The sequence below is a fragment of the Pseudophryne corroboree genome, chromosome 10, assembly GCF_028390025.1.
Source record: "Pseudophryne corroboree isolate aPseCor3 chromosome 10, aPseCor3.hap2, whole genome shotgun sequence".
NCBI lineage: Eukaryota > Metazoa > Chordata > Amphibia > Anura > Myobatrachidae > Pseudophryne > Pseudophryne corroboree.
Genome location: NC_086453.1, coordinates 9,256,061 through 9,273,775, shown reverse-complemented (window position 1 = coordinate 9,273,775; position 17,715 = coordinate 9,256,061). Strand labels below are relative to the sequence as shown.

The 17,715-nt window shown below is 47.2% G+C and overlaps 1 protein-coding gene across 1 annotated transcript in view; it reads left to right on the top strand.

The window, feature by feature from the left end:
* CPLANE2 (ciliogenesis and planar polarity effector complex subunit 2) overlaps positions 1-10,760 on the top strand; it is a 30,442-nt gene extending 19,682 nt beyond the window's left edge. The window contains exons 2-5 of the mRNA XM_063943918.1: positions 4,683-4,835; positions 5,378-5,502; positions 9,853-9,989; positions 10,317-10,760. Coding sequence (XP_063799988.1) covers positions 4,683-4,835; positions 5,378-5,502; positions 9,853-9,989; positions 10,317-10,551 — 650 coding nt within the window. The 3' untranslated portion in view covers positions 10,552-10,760. The remainder of the gene's footprint in view (positions 1-4,682; positions 4,836-5,377; positions 5,503-9,852; positions 9,990-10,316) is intronic.
* Positions 10,761-17,715: the final 6,955 nt, after the last annotated feature.

Here is a 17,715-nt window from a genome sequence, read left to right as displayed (position 1 = left end):
TCCGGGCACAGTGTCCTAACTGAGGCTTGGAGGAGGGTCATAGGGGGAGGAGCCAGTGCACACCAGATAGTCCTAAATCTTTCTTTAGATGTGCCCAGTCTCCTGCGGAGCCGTCTATTCCCCATGGTCTTTACGGAGTTCCCAGCATCCACTACGGACTACGAGAAATAGAATTACCGGTGAGTAAATTCTTATTTTTAAAGTCTATTTATGCGCATACAGGTGCTTTGCTCAGACCGGCAATAGCATCGGCATGGGTGTGTAGTGCAGTTGCAGCTTGGACAGATACCTTGTCAGCTGACCTTGATACCCTAGATAGGCCACATTAAAGACGCAGTCTTATATATGAGGGACGCTCAAAGAGACGTTGGGCTGCTGGGTTCGAGAGCCAACGCCATGGCGATTTCTGCTAGGCGAGCCCTGTGGACCCACCAATGGACGGGTGATGCCGACTCAAAGAAGCATATGGAGGTTTTGCCATACAAAGGTGAAGTTTTATTTGGGGAAGGTCTCGCGGACCTGGTTGCCACAGCTACCGCGGGTAAATCTACCTTTTTGCCTTTTGTTCCCCCACAGCAAAAGAAAACTCCACAATATCAGATGCAGTCCTTTCGGTCGCATAAGTCCAGAAGAGGTCGGGGCTCATCTTTCCTCGCCAGAGGTAAGGGTAGAGGAAAGAGAGCACCTGCTCCAGCTAGTTCCCAGGAGCAGAAGTCCTCCCCGGCTTCTACTAAATCCACCGCATGACGCTGGGGCTCCACTGAGGGAGTCCGCACCGGTGGGGGCACATCTTCGACTCTTCAGCCAGGTCTGGGTTCTGTCAGACGTGGATCTTTGGGCGATGGATATTGTATCCCAAGGCTACAAACTATAATTTGAAGAGGTGCCCCCTCGCCGATTTTTCAAGTCGGCCTTGCCAGCTTCTTCCCCAGAGCGGGAAGTAGTGTTAGCTGCAATTCGAAAGCTGTGTCAGCAGCAGGTGATTGTCAAGGTTCCCCTAGTCCAACAGGGAAAAGGGTACTATTCGACCCTGTTCGTGGTCCCGAAGCTGGATGGTTCGGTCAGACCCATTTTAAATCTAAAATCCCTAAACCTGTACTTGAAAAAGTTCAAATACAAGATGGAATCGCTCCGGGCTGTGATCTCCAGTCTGGAAGGGGGGGATTTTCTGGTGTGACTTGACATAAAGGATGCATACCTTCATGTCCCCATATATCCTCCTCATCAGGGGTACCTGAGATTCGCTGTAGAGGACTGTCATTACCAGTTTCAGACGTTGCCGTTTGGGCTTTCCACGGCCCGAGGATTTTCACCAAGGTGATGGCGGAGATGATGGTGCTCCTGTGCAGGCAGGGAGTCACAATTATCCCATACTTGGACGATCTCCTGATAAAAGCAAGATCGAGAGATCAATTGCAGAAGAGCGTGTCGCTCTCCCTGAGAGTGCTACAACAACACGGTTGGATTCTCAATCTGCCAAAGTCACAATTGATTCCAACGACTCGACTATCATTCCTAGGCATGATTCTGGACACGGAACAGAAGAGGGTTTTTCTCCCGATGGAAAAAGCCCAGGACCTCCAGAACATGGTCAGAGGCTTGCTAAAACCAAAAAGAGTGTCTGTTCATCAATGCACTCGAGTTCTCGGGAAAATGGTGGCAGCCTACGAGGCCATCCCCTTCGGCAGGTTTTATGCAAGGACGTTTCAGTGGGACCTCCTGGACAAGTGGTCAGGGTCCCATCTACTAATACATCAGAAGATAAGCCTGTCCCCCCGGTCCAGGGTGTCTCTCCTGTGGTGGCTGCAAAGTGCTCACCTTCTAGAAGGTCGCAGGTTCGGCATTCAAGACTGGGTTCTAGTGACCACGGACGCGAGCCTCCTAGGATGGGGAGCAGTCACACAAGGAAGAAATTTTCAGGGGCTATGGTCAAGCCAGGAGGCTTGTCTACACATCAACGTACTGGAATTGAGGGCCATATACAACAGCCTACGACAAGCGGAGAATCTTCTTTGCGACCTACCGGTTCTGATTCAATCAGACAACGTCACAGCCATGGCTCATGTAAACCGCCAAGGCGGGACAAGGAGCAGAGTGGCAATGGCGGAAGCCACCAGGATTCTTCGCTGGGCGGAAAATCACATAAGCGCCCTGTCAGCGGTCTTCATTCCGGGAGTGGACAACTGGGAAGCAGACTTCCTCAGCAGACACGATCTCCATCCAGGAGAGTGGGGACTTAATCAAGACGTTTTCACAGAGATAACAAGTCTTTGAGGAATTCCTCACATAGACATGATGGCATCACGCCTCAACAAGAAGCTTCTGAGGTATTGTGCCAGGTAAAGGGACCCTCAGGCAGTAGCGGTAGACGCCCTGGTGACACCTTGGGTGTTTCAGACGGTCTATGTGTTCCCTCCTCTTCCTCTCATCTCAAAAATATTGAGAATCACAAAAAATTATCACCATATCTGGAGGAAATATGTTTTTTGGTGTGAAGCCAAGAATGCTCCTACGGAAGATTTCCATCTAGGCCGTTTTCTCCACTTTCTACAGACAGGAGTGGATATGGGCCTAAAATTAGGCTCCATTAAGGTACAGATTTCGGCCCTGTCTATTTTCTTTCAGAAGGAATTGGCTTCTCTCCCAGAAGTACAGACTTTTGTAAAGGGAGTGCTGCACATCCAGCCTCCTTTTGTGCCCCCAGTGGCACCTTGGGACCTTAACGTGGTGTTGCGGTTCCTGAAGTCTCACTGGTTTGAACCTCTTCAAACGGTTGAATTGAAATTTCTCACTTGGAAGGTGGTCATGTTGTTGGCCTTGGCATCTGCAAGGCGGGTGTCCGAATTGGCGGCCTTGTCTCACAAGAGCCCCTATTTGACCTTCCATGTGGATAGAGCAGAGTTGAGGACTCGTCCTCAATTTTTGCCTAAGGTGGTTTCTTCATTTCATATGAACCAACCTATTGTGGTGCCTGTGGCTACGGGTGACTTGGAGGATTCCAAGTCCCTGGATGGAGTCAGGGCCTTAAAAATCTATGTAGCCAGGACGGCTCGGGTTAGGAAAACAGAAGCACTGTTTGTCCTGTATGCAGCCAACAAAGTTGGCGCTCCTGCTTCGAAGCAGACTATTGCTCGCTGGATCTGTAACACGATTCAGCAGGCTCATTCTACGGCGGGTTTGCCGTTAACAAATTCAGTAAAGGCCCATTCCACTAGGAAGGTGGCCTCTTCTTGGGCGGCTGCCCGAGGCGTCTCGGCTTTACAGCTTTGCCGAGCAGCTACCTGGTCAGGTTCAAACATTTTTGATACCCTGGCTGAGGAGGACCTCATGTTTGCTCAGTCGGTGCTGCAGAGTCGTCCGCACTCTCCCGCCCGGTCTGGAGCTTTGGTATAAACCCCATGGTCCTTACGGAGTCCCCAGCATCCTCTAGGACGTAAGAGAAAATAAGATTTTAAACCTACCGGTAAATCTATTTCTCCTAGTCCATAGAGGATGCTGGGCGCTCGTCCCAGTGCGGACTAAATTCTGCAAGACTTGTATATAGTTATTGCTTACATAAGGGTTATGTTACAGTTGAGATCAGTCTTTAGCTGATACTGTTTTTTGTTCATACTGTTAACTGGTTGCGTATATTCCAGGTTATACGGTGTGGATGGTGTGGGCTGGTATGTATCTTGCCTTTAGATTAACAAAATCCTTTCCTCGTATTGTTAGTCTCCTCTGGGCACAGTTTCTCTAACTGAGGTCTGGAGGAGGGGCATAGAGGGAGGAGCCAGTGCACACCCATACTAAAAGTTCTTTATAGTGCCCATATCTCCTGCGGAGCCCGTCTATACCCCATGGTCCTTACGGAGTCCCCAGCATCCTCTACGGACTAGGAGAAAAAGATTTACCGGTAGGTTTAAAATCTTATTATTACTGCTATATCCACACTGACCTCTGCTGGTCTGTGTCATTGCACCTCCATACCGCTACACCCACACTGCCCTCTGCTGGTGTATCTGTGTCATTACACCTATATTACTGCTACACCCACACTGCCCTCTGCTGGTCTGTGTCATTGCACCTCCATACTACTACACCCACACTGCCCTCTGCTGGTCTATCTGTGTCATTACACCTCTATATTACCGCTACACACACACACACTGCCCTCTTCTGGTCTATCTGTGTTATTACATCTCTATATTACTGCTACTGCCACACTGCCCTCTGCTGGTCTACCTGTGTCATTATACCTCCATACTGCTACACCCACACTGCCCTCTGCTGGATTTATTTCTGTATTACACCTCCCAGTTGCTGCCTCTTTTAGTATGAACAGTAGAGTATTTCAGACGCATTGGGGAAGCGTAATAGTGTCCTGGAACAGCAGCAGCAAATGTAGGACAAATGGCGTCTATCTTCAGTCTCTGTCCCCAGCAGTGCACTTTCTAGAGCAGGTGCACGTGGATCTTCTGGGATGGAGCTGGTGCTTATGACCAATGCCATGTTCAGTTTATAATGTTCAGTGTTTCGCCCTGTAATATTTTTATGAATGAGTTAGAATGAAGCCCGTTCCGATGTCGCCCGACCTGCCTGCATTACTGACCCATAGTGATCTGTGCGCTGTCTTCATGGCTCCTTAGACATTGAGATAATGACTTCTCGCTGGGACACAATGTTTCTCCTTTCCCGCACAGGGCTGATCGAGAGGCCGGTCCTCCCTCCGCAGCTCCCCACTGATGTGGCCGCCTACAAGATCTTTGTCTCTGGGAAAAGTGGTGTTGGGAAAACGGCTCTTATTGCCAAGCTGTGCGGGCTGGAGGTTCCCACAATGCACCACGAGACGACAGGTGAGGTATCCGGGTCACCCTCCCTCCCATGTGTGGTATATAGACAGGGCCCCTCGCATGTTGCCAGCCATTTGTTTCTCAGCTACTGGCAGTGATTATAGGGGTGATAGAGCACAGTACACAACCCCCACTGTCACTGGGATAATTATTTATATAGCACCTCCCTCAGTTCTTTGTCATTGCAGAGGGCAGGGCGGCCATATTGGGAGCACTCACCTGCTGGTATAGGTAATCATTCACCCCAATCCCTGTCCTGTTGGAGGTTGCAGTCTATATTCCCCACCACACGCACGCACGCGCGCGCGCACACAAAAACACACACACATTAGGATCCATTTGTGTCACAAGCCAGTTGGAGGAAAACGGATCTCTCAGCAGAAACTAACATACATGGGGAGAACATACAAATACCACACAGATAGGGTCCTGGTTGCAGTTGGACAAATAACCCCAGTGCTGTGAGACTGCTTTGCTAACCACTGTGCAGCTATGCTATTGTTGGAAGGAAGAACAGAGTAATTGAATCTCCTGTGTCCCGTTAGGAATCCAGACGACCTGCGTACACTGGCCGGCGCGGCCCCGAGACAGCGAACGTCCCATCATCTTTTCCTTCCAGTTCTGGGACTCCGGAGAGTCTGCACTTAGGAAGTTTGACCACATTCTGCCAGTAGGTACCCGCACCTCATAGGCTGTGCCAGTCCCTGCGCCATCCAGGGCTACATGTGCAGTAATGCCTCCTCCCGGCGCTCCGCTCTTCCTCTGTCACTTCTCGGTGACTCATCCGACACCTTATCCACAGACTCGCATCACACGGAGCAGCTCAGACTATTAATAGATATCTGCACAGTGTAACTACGCGGATCTCTGACTGAGCTACTCCTGTAACCAGGGATCGCTGTGTGTGATGAGTGCAGTGATGATGGAATGAGGGGTCGCTTTGTGTGATGATGGAATGAGGGGTCGCTGTGTGTGATGGGTACAGTAATGATGGAACCAGGGGTCGCTGTGTGTGATGAGTGCAGTGATGATGGAATGAGGGGTCGCTTTGTGTGATGAGTACAGTAATGATGGAATGAGGGGTCGCTGTGTGTGATGAGTGCAGTGATGATGGAATGAAGGGTCGCTGTGTGTGATGAGTGCAGTGATGATGGAATGAGGGGTCGCTGTGTGTGATGAGTGCAGTGATGATGGAATGAGGGGTCGCTGTGTGTGATGAGTGCAGTGATGATGGAATGAGGGATAGCTGTGTGTGATGAGTGCAGTGATGATGGAATGAGGGGTCGCTGTGTGTGATGAGTACAGTAATGATGGAACCAGGCGTCGCTGTGTGTGATGAGTACAGTGATGATGGAATGAGGGGTCGCTGTGTGTGATGAGTACAGTAATGATGGAATGAGGGGTCGCTGTGTGTGATGAGTGCAGTGATGATGGAATGAGGGGTCGCTGTGTGTGATGAGTACAGTGATGGACTGAGGGGTTGCTGTGTGTGATGGGTACAGTAATGATGGAACCAGGGGTCACTGTGTGTGATGGGTACAGTGATGATGGAATGAGGGGTCGCTGTGTATGATGAGTGCAGTGATGATGGAACCAGTGGTCGCTGTGTGTGATGAGTGCAGTGATGATGGAATGAGGGGTCGCTGTGTGTGATGGGTACAGTGAGGATGGAACCAGTGGTTACTGTGTATGATGAGTGCAGTGATGATGGAACCAGTGGTTGCTGTGTATGATGAGTGCAGTGATGATGGAATGAGGGGTCGCTGTGTGTGATGGGTACAGTGATGATGGAACCAGGGGTCGCTGTGTGTGATGGGTACAGTAATGATGGAATGAGGGGTCGCTGTGTGTGATAGGTACAGTGATGTTGGAACCAGTGGTCGCTGTGTATGATGAGTGCAGTAATGATGGAATGAGGGGTCGCCGTGTGTGATGAGTACAGTAATGATGGAACCAGGGGTCGCTGTGTGTAATGAGTGCAGTGATGATGGAATGAGGGGTTGCTGTGTGTGATAGGTACAGTGATGATGGAATAAGGGGTCGCTGTGTGTGATGAGTACAGTGATGATGGAATGAGGGGTCGCTTTGTGTGATGATGGAATGAGGGGTCGCTGTGTGTGATGAGTGAAGTGATGATGGAATGAGTGATAGCTGTGTGTGATGAGTGCAGTGATGATGGAATGAGGGGTCGCTGTGTATGATGAGTGCAGTGATGATGGAATGATGGGTCGCTGTGTATGATGGTCGCTGTTAGTGATGAGTACAGTGATGATGGAATGAGGGGTCGCTGTGTGTGATGAGTGTAGTGATGATGGAATGAGGGATAGCTGTGTGTGATGAGTGCAGTGATGATGGAATGAGGGGTTGCTGTGTGTGATGAGTACAGTGATGATGGAATGAGGGGTCGCTGTGTATGATGAGTGCAGTGATGATGGAATGAGGGGTCGCTGTGTGTGATGAGTACAGTGATGATGGAATGAGGGGTCGCTGTGTGTGATGAGTGAAGTGATGATGGAATGATGGGTCGCTGCGTATGATGGTCGCTGTTAGTGATGAGTACAGTGATGATGGAATGAGGGGTCGCTGTGTGTGATGAGTGCAGTGATGATGGAATGAGGGGTTGCTGTGTGTGATGAGTACAGTGATGATGGAATGAGGGGTCGCTGTGTGTGATGAGTGAAGTGATGATGGAATGAGTGATAGCTGTGTGTGATGAGTGCAGTGATGATGGAATGAGGGGTCGCTGTGTATGATGAGTGCAGTGATGATGGAATGATGGGTCGCTGTGTATGATGGTCGCTGTTAGTGATGAGTACAGTGATGATGGAATGAGGGGTCGCTGTGTGTGATGAGTGCAGTGATGATGGAATGAGGGGTTGCTGTGTGTGATGAGTACAGTGATGATGGAATGAGGGGTCGCTGTGTATGATGAGTGCAGTGATGATGGAATGAGGGGTCGCTGTGTGTGATGAGTACAGTGATGATGGAATGAGGGGTCGCTGTGTGTGATGGGTATAGTGATGATGGAATGAGGGGCCGCTGTGTGTGATGAGTGCAGTGATGATGGAATGATGGGTCGCTGTGTATGATGGTCGCTGTGAGTGATGAGTACAGTGATGATGGAATGAGGGGTCGCTGTGTGTGATGAGTGTAGTGATGATGGAATGAGTGATAGCTGTGTGTGATGAGTGCAGTGATGATGGAATGAGGGGTCGCTGTGTATGATGAGTGCAGTGATGATGGAATGATGGGTCGCTGTGTATGATGTCGCTGTTAGTGATGAGTGCAGTGATGATGGAATGAGGGATAGCTGTGTGTGATGAGTGCAGTGATGATGGAATGAGGGGTCGCTGTGTGTGATGAGTACAGTGATGATGGAATGAGGGGTCGCTTTGTGTAATGATGGAATGAGGGGTCGCTGTGTGTGATGGGTACAGTAATGATGGAACCAGGGCTCGCTGTGTGTGATGGGTACAGTGATGATGGAATGAGGGGTCGCTTTTTGTGATGAGTACAGTAATGATGGAATGAGGGGTCGCTGTGTGTGATGAGTACAGTGATGGTGGACTGAGGGGTTGCTGTGTGTGATGGGTACAGTAATGATGGAACCAGAGGTCGCTGTGTGTGATGGGTACAGTGATGTTGGAATGATGGGTCGCTGTGTATGATGAGTGCAGTGATGATGGAACCAGTGGTCGCTGTGTATGATGAGTGCAGTGATGATGGAATGAGGGGTCGCTGTGTGTGATGGGTACAGTGATTATGGAACCAGTGGTCGCTGTGTGTGATGAGTGCAGTGATGATGGAATGAGGGGTTGCTGTGTGTGATAGGTACAGTGATGATGGAATGAGGGGTCGCTGTGTGTGATGAGTACAGTGATGATGGAATGAGGGGTCGCTTTGTGTGATGATGGAATGAGGGGTTGCTGTGTGTGATGAGTACAGTGATGATGGAATGAGGGGTCGCTGTGTGTGATGAGTGTAGTGATGATGGAATGAGGGATAGCTGTGTGTGATGAGTGCAGTGATGATGGAATGAGGGGTTGCTGTGTATGATGAGTGCAGTGATGATGGAATGAGGGGTCGCTGTGTGTGATGAGTACAGTGATGATGGAGTGAGGGATAGCTGTGTGTGATGAGTGCAGTGATGATGGAATGAGGGGTCGCTGTGTATGATGAGTGCAGTGATGATGGAATGATGGGTCGCTGTGTATGATGGTCGCTGTTAGTGATGAGTACAGTGATGATGGAATGAGAGATAGCTGTGTGTGATGAGTGCAGTGATGATGGAATGAGGGATAGCTGTGTGTGATGAGTGCAGTGATGATGGGATGAGGGGTCGCTGTGTGTGATGAGTGCAGTGATGATGGAATGAGGGGTTGCTGTGTGATGAGTGCAGTGATGATGGAATGAGGGATAGCTGTGTGTGATGAGTGCAGTAATGATGGAATGAGGGATAGCTGTGTGATGAGTGCAGTGATGATGGAATGAGGGATAGCTGTGTATGATGAGTGCAGTGATGATGGAATGAGGGATAGCTGTGTGTGATGAGTGCAGTGATGATGGAACGAGGGGTTGCTGTGTGTGATGAGTGCAGTGATGATGGAATGAGGGATAGCTGTGTGTGATGAGTACAGTGATGATGGAATGAGGGATAGCTGTGTGTGATGAGTGCAGTGATGATGGAATGAGGGGTCGCTGTGTGTGATGAGTGCAGTGATGATGGAATGAGGGGTCGCTGTGTGTGATGAGTGCAGTGATGATGGAATGAGGGGTCGCTGTGTGTGATGAGTGCAGTGATGATGGAATGAGGGATAGCTGTGTGTGATGAGTGCAGTGATGATGGAATGAGGGGTCGCTGTGTGTGGTGAGTGCAGTGATGATGGAATGAGGGGTCGCTGTGTGTGATGAGTGCAGTGATGATGGAATGAGGGGTCGCTGTGTGTGATGAGTGCAGTGATGATGGAATGAGGGGTCGCTGTGTGTGATTGGTTTTTCAGTTTGTATCTCTGTTCTGCAGGCGTGTAAAGAGAGAGCAGATGCCGTCCTCTTCCTCTTCTCCTTCACTGACCGCTCGTCATTCGAGGACGTCCCAGCTATGATTTCCCGGACTCTGAGTCAGGAGGAGAACCTGGCCCGGGTTGTGGTTGGCACCAAGTATCCTTCCAGATTCCGGCGTCTGTATTGCCTGGCTCATGTAGCTGGTGGTTGTACACATGCCAGGTTTTCCTGTTATCACTATGGAATTAGTTATTGTGGTGGAAGCGTAAAGAGACTCTGTGCAGCCTCCACTGAGAACCAAGGCCCAAGTCTTTCGGGATAGCACTGGTTTAATCCAACCATGCAATGTTCTGTTATCTGGATCTGCCTACTGTGGGTGTACACTCTATAGGGTGTTGGTATAATTTACAGATGACCCTGCAAGGGTCCTCACCCCTTAGTTGGGGGGACATTAATGTTCTTTGCTCCTTAACTCTGCGGCAGGCTGGACCAGTTCATGCACACAGATGTCACGGAACAGGACATCAGCGACTTTCAGCAGACGTGGCAGCTGCCCGTGATGCGGGTGAGGAGCGTCAATGGACCCCGGCTCAGTGATGGGCGCAGTCTGGATGGACGGGCGGAGCTGGCGGATGCGGCTCCAGTGCTGAATGGACTGGCGGAGGTGCTCTGGCACAGGGACCAGGTGATTGCTGGACTATTGGGTACTGGAGAGTAAGTATGGACACATGGGTCAGGAGCCGCCCGGTCAGGATGAGGATGAAGGACATACAGTATATACGAGGTTATTACTCTGCTATAATGCTTCATATTTATTATGAGTTACTGGACATTATTTATTTCACTGACTGATCCCCTCTGGGGAATTTCTATTTTTGTTTTATGTCTTCAAGAAATTTAAATAAAAACAATGTGCAAAATACATAATACCTCCCCTGGGCGTGGTGGAATAATGGGCCACTCCCCTGGCTGTGGCAGGACTATGGAGCCCTCCCCCTGGCTGTGGCAGGATTATGGGGCCCTCCCCCTGGCTGTGGCAGGATTATGGGGCCCTCCCCCTGGCTGTGGCAGGATTATGGGGCCCTCCCCCTGGGTGTGGCAGGATTATGGGGCCCTCCCCTGGGTGTGGCATCATTACGGTTCCCTCCCCTTGAGTTTGGCAGGATTACTGGGCCCTCCCCCCTGCGTGTGCAGGATTATGGGGCCCTCCCCCTGAGTTTGGCAGGATTACTGGGCCCTCCTGCTGAGTGCGGTAGGATAAATGGGCTCTCCCTGGGTGCAGCAGGTTTATGGGGCCCTCCTTCTGGTGTGGCAGGATAACGGGGCCATCCCTCTGGTGTGGCAGGATAACGGGGCCCTCAATCTGGTGTGGCAGGATAACGGGGCCCTCAATCTGGTGTGGTAGGATAAAGGGGCCCTCCCTCTGGTGTGGCAGGATTACGGGGTCCTCTCCCTGGGTGCAGCAGGATTACGGGGCCCTTCCCCTAGTTTGGCAGGATTACGTGGCCCTCCCTCTGGTGTGTCAGGATAACGGGACCCTCCCTCTGGTGTGTCAGGATAACGGGACCCTCCCTCTGGTGTGTCAGGATAACGGGACCCTCCCTCTGGTGTGTCAGGATAACGGGACCCTCCCTCTGGTGTGTCAGGATAACGGGACCCTCCCTCTGGTGTGTCAGGATAACGGGACCCTCCCTCTGGTGTGTCAGGATAACGGGACCCTCCCTCTGGTGTGTCAGGATAACGGAGCCCTCCGCCTGGATACAGCAGGATTACGGGGCCCTCCGTCTGGTGTGGTAGGATTACGGGGCCCTCCCCCTGGGTGCAGCAGGATAACTGGGACAGCGTTCTACAACAAGCAGTCTCTGTGGCTGATGCATCAGAGCTCCGACCCTGACGTACACAGCGTAACAGACCCGCTGACACCATGAACATAAGACCAGGCTCACGGATCCCTACTGTCACAGCAGTGTAGGCTGCAGGCTGCTCGTACCAGCACAGGCCGCTCCCATCGTTGAGCTGGTACATACTGTAAGTGTCTGTATGTGAGTAACACAGAGCCGGGGCGGAGTAACGTTACTACACACGGCCCCTCCCTGTGATAGTACCGGCTGTATGTCAGTAACACAGAGCCGGGGCGCAGTACCGTTACTACACACGGCTCCTCCCTCTGATAGTACCGGCTGTATCTCTGCCCCGCAGCGTATATCAGACGTGACTAAGGCATAGCTGACATTACAGAGTGTGATCATCAGTAACATGACGCTGCCGCGTTCCTCTCATTACCCCCTGCTGATGTCATACTACGCTGCGGCTCACACAGTCCCTCCCAATGCGCCAAGTCCCCGGCAGCGGGCCGCGCCAAGCGTCTTCCTCACATAAATATAACAACTGGAAGTGACAGAACTGCTCTGCGGGATTACAGCGACCTGTGTGATGTGCGATACTTGTACGTCTGTGTGCGCCGCGTTCTGCGGCTGTGCGCAACGTATACAGCGACAGCGGCTGTAACACGCGGGCCCTGGAGGGAATCGGTGCAGACAGAGCGGGGACTGAGCAGGAAAATCTGCAAACGTTGTACTGGCGCTTGCTGCGGGCGCTTCTCGCTAGATCTACAGTAAAACGATAGACAGTCAGTAGGTCGAGCCAAAATGGTCGACATGAGAATGGTCGACACGTTTTGCGTGTGTGTCAATTTGTATGTTTCACCATATCTGAGCCAAATTCGTGGAAACGTTGGCTCGCCATGCTTCCGGCAGGATACTATTCTCAGTCTAGTCCGCGTGGATGGTGGATGATGAAGAAGTTGAAAAACATGAAAACAAAAAACTTGTGTCGACCATTTGGGGGTAACCTATTGACTGTCTATTTTTGTACTGTAGATCTATCAGCCGGATCCCGGTGCTCTGTATCCCTGTCTACATTCCTGACATCATACCCTGGCTCTAACCGTGCATCTACCTATACATACAGAATAACAACAGATACTGAGATTTATGTACTGTGTACAGTACATGGGAAGTGCTACTGTGCATCTACCTATACATACAGAATAACAACAGATACTGAGATTTATGTACTGTGTACAGTACATGGGAAGTGCTACTGTGCATCTACCTATACATACAGAATAACAACAGATACTGAGATTTATGTACTGTGTACAGTACATGGGAAGTGCTACCGTGTAGCTACCTATACATAACAGATACCGAGATTTATGTACTGTGTACAGTACATGGGAAGTGCTACCGTGTAGCTACCTATACATAACAGATACTGAGATTTATGTACTGTGTACAGTACATGGGAAGTGCTACCATGCAGCAACCTATACATAACAGATACTGAGATTTATGTACTGTGTACAGTACATGGGAAGTGCTACCATGCAGCTACCTATACATAACAGATACTGAGATTTATGTACTGTGTACAGTACATGGGAAGTGCTACCATGCAGCTACCTATACATAACAGATACTGAGATTTATGTACTGTGTACAGTACATGGGAAGTGCTACCGTGCAGCTACCTATACATAACAGATACTGAGATTTATGTACTGTGTACAGTACATGGGAAGTGCTACCGTGCAGCTACCTATACATAACAGATACTGAGATTTATGTACTGTGTACAGTACATGGGAAGTGCTACCGTGCAGCTACCTATACATAACAGATACTGAGATTTATGTACTGTGTACAGTACATGGGAAGTGCTACCGTGTAGCTACCTATACATAACAGATACTGAGATTTATGTACTGTGTACAGTACATGGGAAGTGCTACCGTGTAGCTACCTATACATAACAGATACTGAGATTTATGTACTGTGTACAGTACATGGGAAGTGCTACCGTGCAGCTACCTATACATAACAGATACTGAGATTCATGTACTGTGTACAGTACATGGGAAGTGCTACCGTGCAGCTACCTATACATAACAGATACTGAGATTTATGTACTGTGTACAGTACATGGGAAGTGCTACCGTGTAGCTACCTATACATAACAGATACTGAGATTTATGTACTGTGTACAGTACATGGGAAGTGCTACCGTGTAGCTACCTATACATAACAGATACTGAGATTTATGTACTGTGTACAGTACATGGGAAGTGCTACCGTCTAGCTACCTATACATAACAGATACAGAGATTCATGTACTGTGTACAGTACATGGGAAGTGCTACCGTGCAGCTACCTATACATAACAGATACTGAGATTTATGTACTGTGTACAGTACATGGGAAGTGCTACCGTGCAGCTACCTATACATAACAGATACTGAGATTTATGTACTGTGTACAGTACATGGGAAGTGCTACCGTGCAGCTACCTATACATAACAGATACTGAGATTTATGTACTGTGTACAGTACATGGGAAGTGCTACCGTGTAGCTACCTATACATAACAGATACTGAGATTTATGTACTGTGTACAGTACATGGGAAGTGCTACCGTCTAGCTACCTATACATAACAGATACAGAGATTCATGTACTGTGTACAGTACATGGGAAGTGCTACCGTGCAGCTACCTATACATAACAGATACTGAGATTCATGTACTGTGTACAGTACATGGAAAGTGCTACCGTGCAGCTACCTATACATAACAGATACTGAGATTTATGTACTGTGTACAGTACATGGGAAGTGCTTCCGTGTAGCTACCTATACATAACAGATACTGAGATTTATGTACTGTGTACAGTACATGGGAAGTGCTACCGTGTAGCTACCTATACATAACAGATACTGAGATTTATGTACTGTGTACAGTACATGGGAAGTGCTACAGTGCAGCTACCTATACATAACAGATACTGACATTCATGTACTGTGTACAGTACATGGGAAGTGCTACCGTGCAGCTACCTATACATAACAGATACTGAGATTTATGTACTGTGTACAGTACATGGGAAGTGCTACCGTGTAGCTACCTATACATAACATACTGAGATTTATGTACTGTGTACAGTACATGGGAAGTGCTACCGTGTAGCTACCTATACATGCAGAATAACAAGAGATACCGAGATTCATGTACTGTGTACAGTACATGGGAAGTGCTGCTGTGCAGCTACCTCTACATACAGAATAACAGATACCAAGATTTATGTACTGTGTACAGTACATGGGAAGTGCTACTGTTTAGCTTACTATAGATGCAGAATACTGAAAGGGTTATCCTGCACTGGATATTGACATCTATTGAACGTTTTGTATATTGAAAACCAGCTACAATTAATATTAAAGATAATCATATCTACATCATAAACAGGCTGGAGGTGCTCCTGGAATTATGAAAAAAATTCCTGATCCAAAAAATTGTGAGGACTAGCCTCAAAGAAAATTCCTTTTTTGGAGCACTCTTTTTGAAATAATATATAATATGATATATAGAGAATTAGTGATTGATATTAAAACTTAACTTTTATTTCTTACCAATCTAAAATAAAGAGGAGAATATTCACACACATTTTTTGCATATCAGACACTATCATAGGTATCATAAGTGTTCAATGATCATCCATTTCTCCCAATGTAAAATCCCAAAAATAAATAATTAGCTTATTAATGAATCACTACGTTAGTACAAATGTACAATCTCGGCGTATGAAATCAATACTTTAGAACTGATATACAATCTCGGCATATAGTTATTATATCACTAGGACCAATTGTCCTAATTCAGACGCACTCATTTTGTAGCTCTGCAGCAGAATACAATCGGCCCCACAAATTTGCAAAGGCACTTCACCCTTTGGTCTATAATTTATAACATATAACACTTAACACTGAGACATATCAACGACCCCTTAGGTTGTGCATATATCATTAAGCTCACAATTATTTATGCCTTATATAGTTACAATACGGCATCACAACCCATAAATTACCGCATATAGGATCGTGTACCTAGACTGTGTCACATACAGTATACGGTGAGGGACAAAATGTCTCCTTATCATTCACCGTTATGCTGATATGATCAGTGTATAAAGTCTTAGAAACATTGAAACCATGGGTGCACCCCTTTTTTTTTCCTTAAAACAAGTTGTTTTGAGGCCTCAAACTATAATTTCAATTATCTAATCACTCTGAAGGGTAAAAGATCATACACATGCCCTTTTCTTTCCTCCTTCCTCTGTGGTATTTCACAGATATCTCACTGGTCTCCGCGGCGCATTGCAAGTCCTGCAATGCTTAAAGCAACAGGTCTGCTCTAACACCAGAGACGGAGACATTAGGAGATATTGTTGCTATTTTTCTATCAATCTATCAGTACCCCCACTCTCACCCTTCTTCCGCTCATTCTTGATGAGGTTGGGCAGCAGATGGGGGTATCTGTATATTGGATTGTACTTGTTTCTCTTATCTTCTTTTTTTCACCTTATATATAAGGATAATGGATTTAATCTACATATTGAAATTATAGTTTGAGGCCTCAAAACAACTTGTTTTAAGGAAAAAAAAGGGGTGCACCCATGGTTTCAATGTTTCTAAGACTTTATACACTGATCATATCAGCATAACGGTGAATGATAAGGAGACATTTTGTCCCTCACCGTATACTGTATGTGACACAGTCTAGGTACACGATCCTATATGCGGTAATTTATGGGTTGTGATGCCGTATTGTAACTATATAAGGCATAAATAATTGTGAGCTTAATGATATATGCACAACCTAAGGGGTCGTTGATATGTCTCAGTGTTAAGTGTTATATGTTATAAATTATAGACCAAAGGGTGAAGTGCCTTTGCAAATTTGTGGGGCCGATTGTATTCTGCTGCAGAGCTACAAAATGAGTGCGTCTGAATTAGGACAATTGGTCCTAGTGATATAATAACTATATGCCGAGATTGTATATCAGTTCTAAAGTATTGATTTCATACGCCGAGATTGTACATTTGTACTAACGTAGTGATTCATTAATAAGCTAATTATTTATTTTTGGGATTTTACATTGGGAGAAATGGATGATCATTGAACACTTATGATACCTATGATAGTGTCTGATATGCAAAAAATGTGTGTGAATATTCTCCTCTTTATTTTAGATTGGTAAGAAATAAAAGTTAAGTTTTAATATCAATCACTAATTCTCTATATATCATATTATATATTATTTCAAAAAGAGTGCTCCAAAAAAGGAATTTTCTTTGAGGCTAGTCCTCACAATTTTTTGGATATAGATGCAGAATAACAAGATACTGATATTAATCTACTGTGTACAGTACATGGGAAGTGCTACTGTGCAGCAACCTATACGTGCAAAACAACAGATACTGAGATTTATGTACTGTGTACAGTATATGGGAAGTGCTACTGTGCAGCAACCTATACGTGCAAAACAACAGATACTGAGATTTATGTACTGTGTACAGTATATGGGAAGTGCTACTGTGCAGCAACCTATACGTGCAAAACAACAGATACTGAGATTTATGTACTGTGTACAGTATATGGGAAGTGCTACTGTGCAGCAACCTATACGTGCAAAACAACAGATACTGAGATTTATGTACTGTGTACAGTATATGGGAAGTGCTACTGTGCAGCTACCTATACATACAGAATAACAACATATACTGAGATGTATGCACTGTGTACGGTACGTGGGAAATGCTACTGTGCAGCTACCTATACATACAGAATAAAAACAGATACCAAGATTTATGTACATGGAAGTGCTACTGTGCAGCTATACATACATAAGAATAGATATTGAGGGGTATATTTACTAAAGCTTCTAATACAGAATTGATTATGTTGCCCATAGCAACCAATCAGATGAAGTCTTATCATTTTCTAAAAGGCAATAGAGAAATGATAGACAGCATCTGATTGGTTGCTA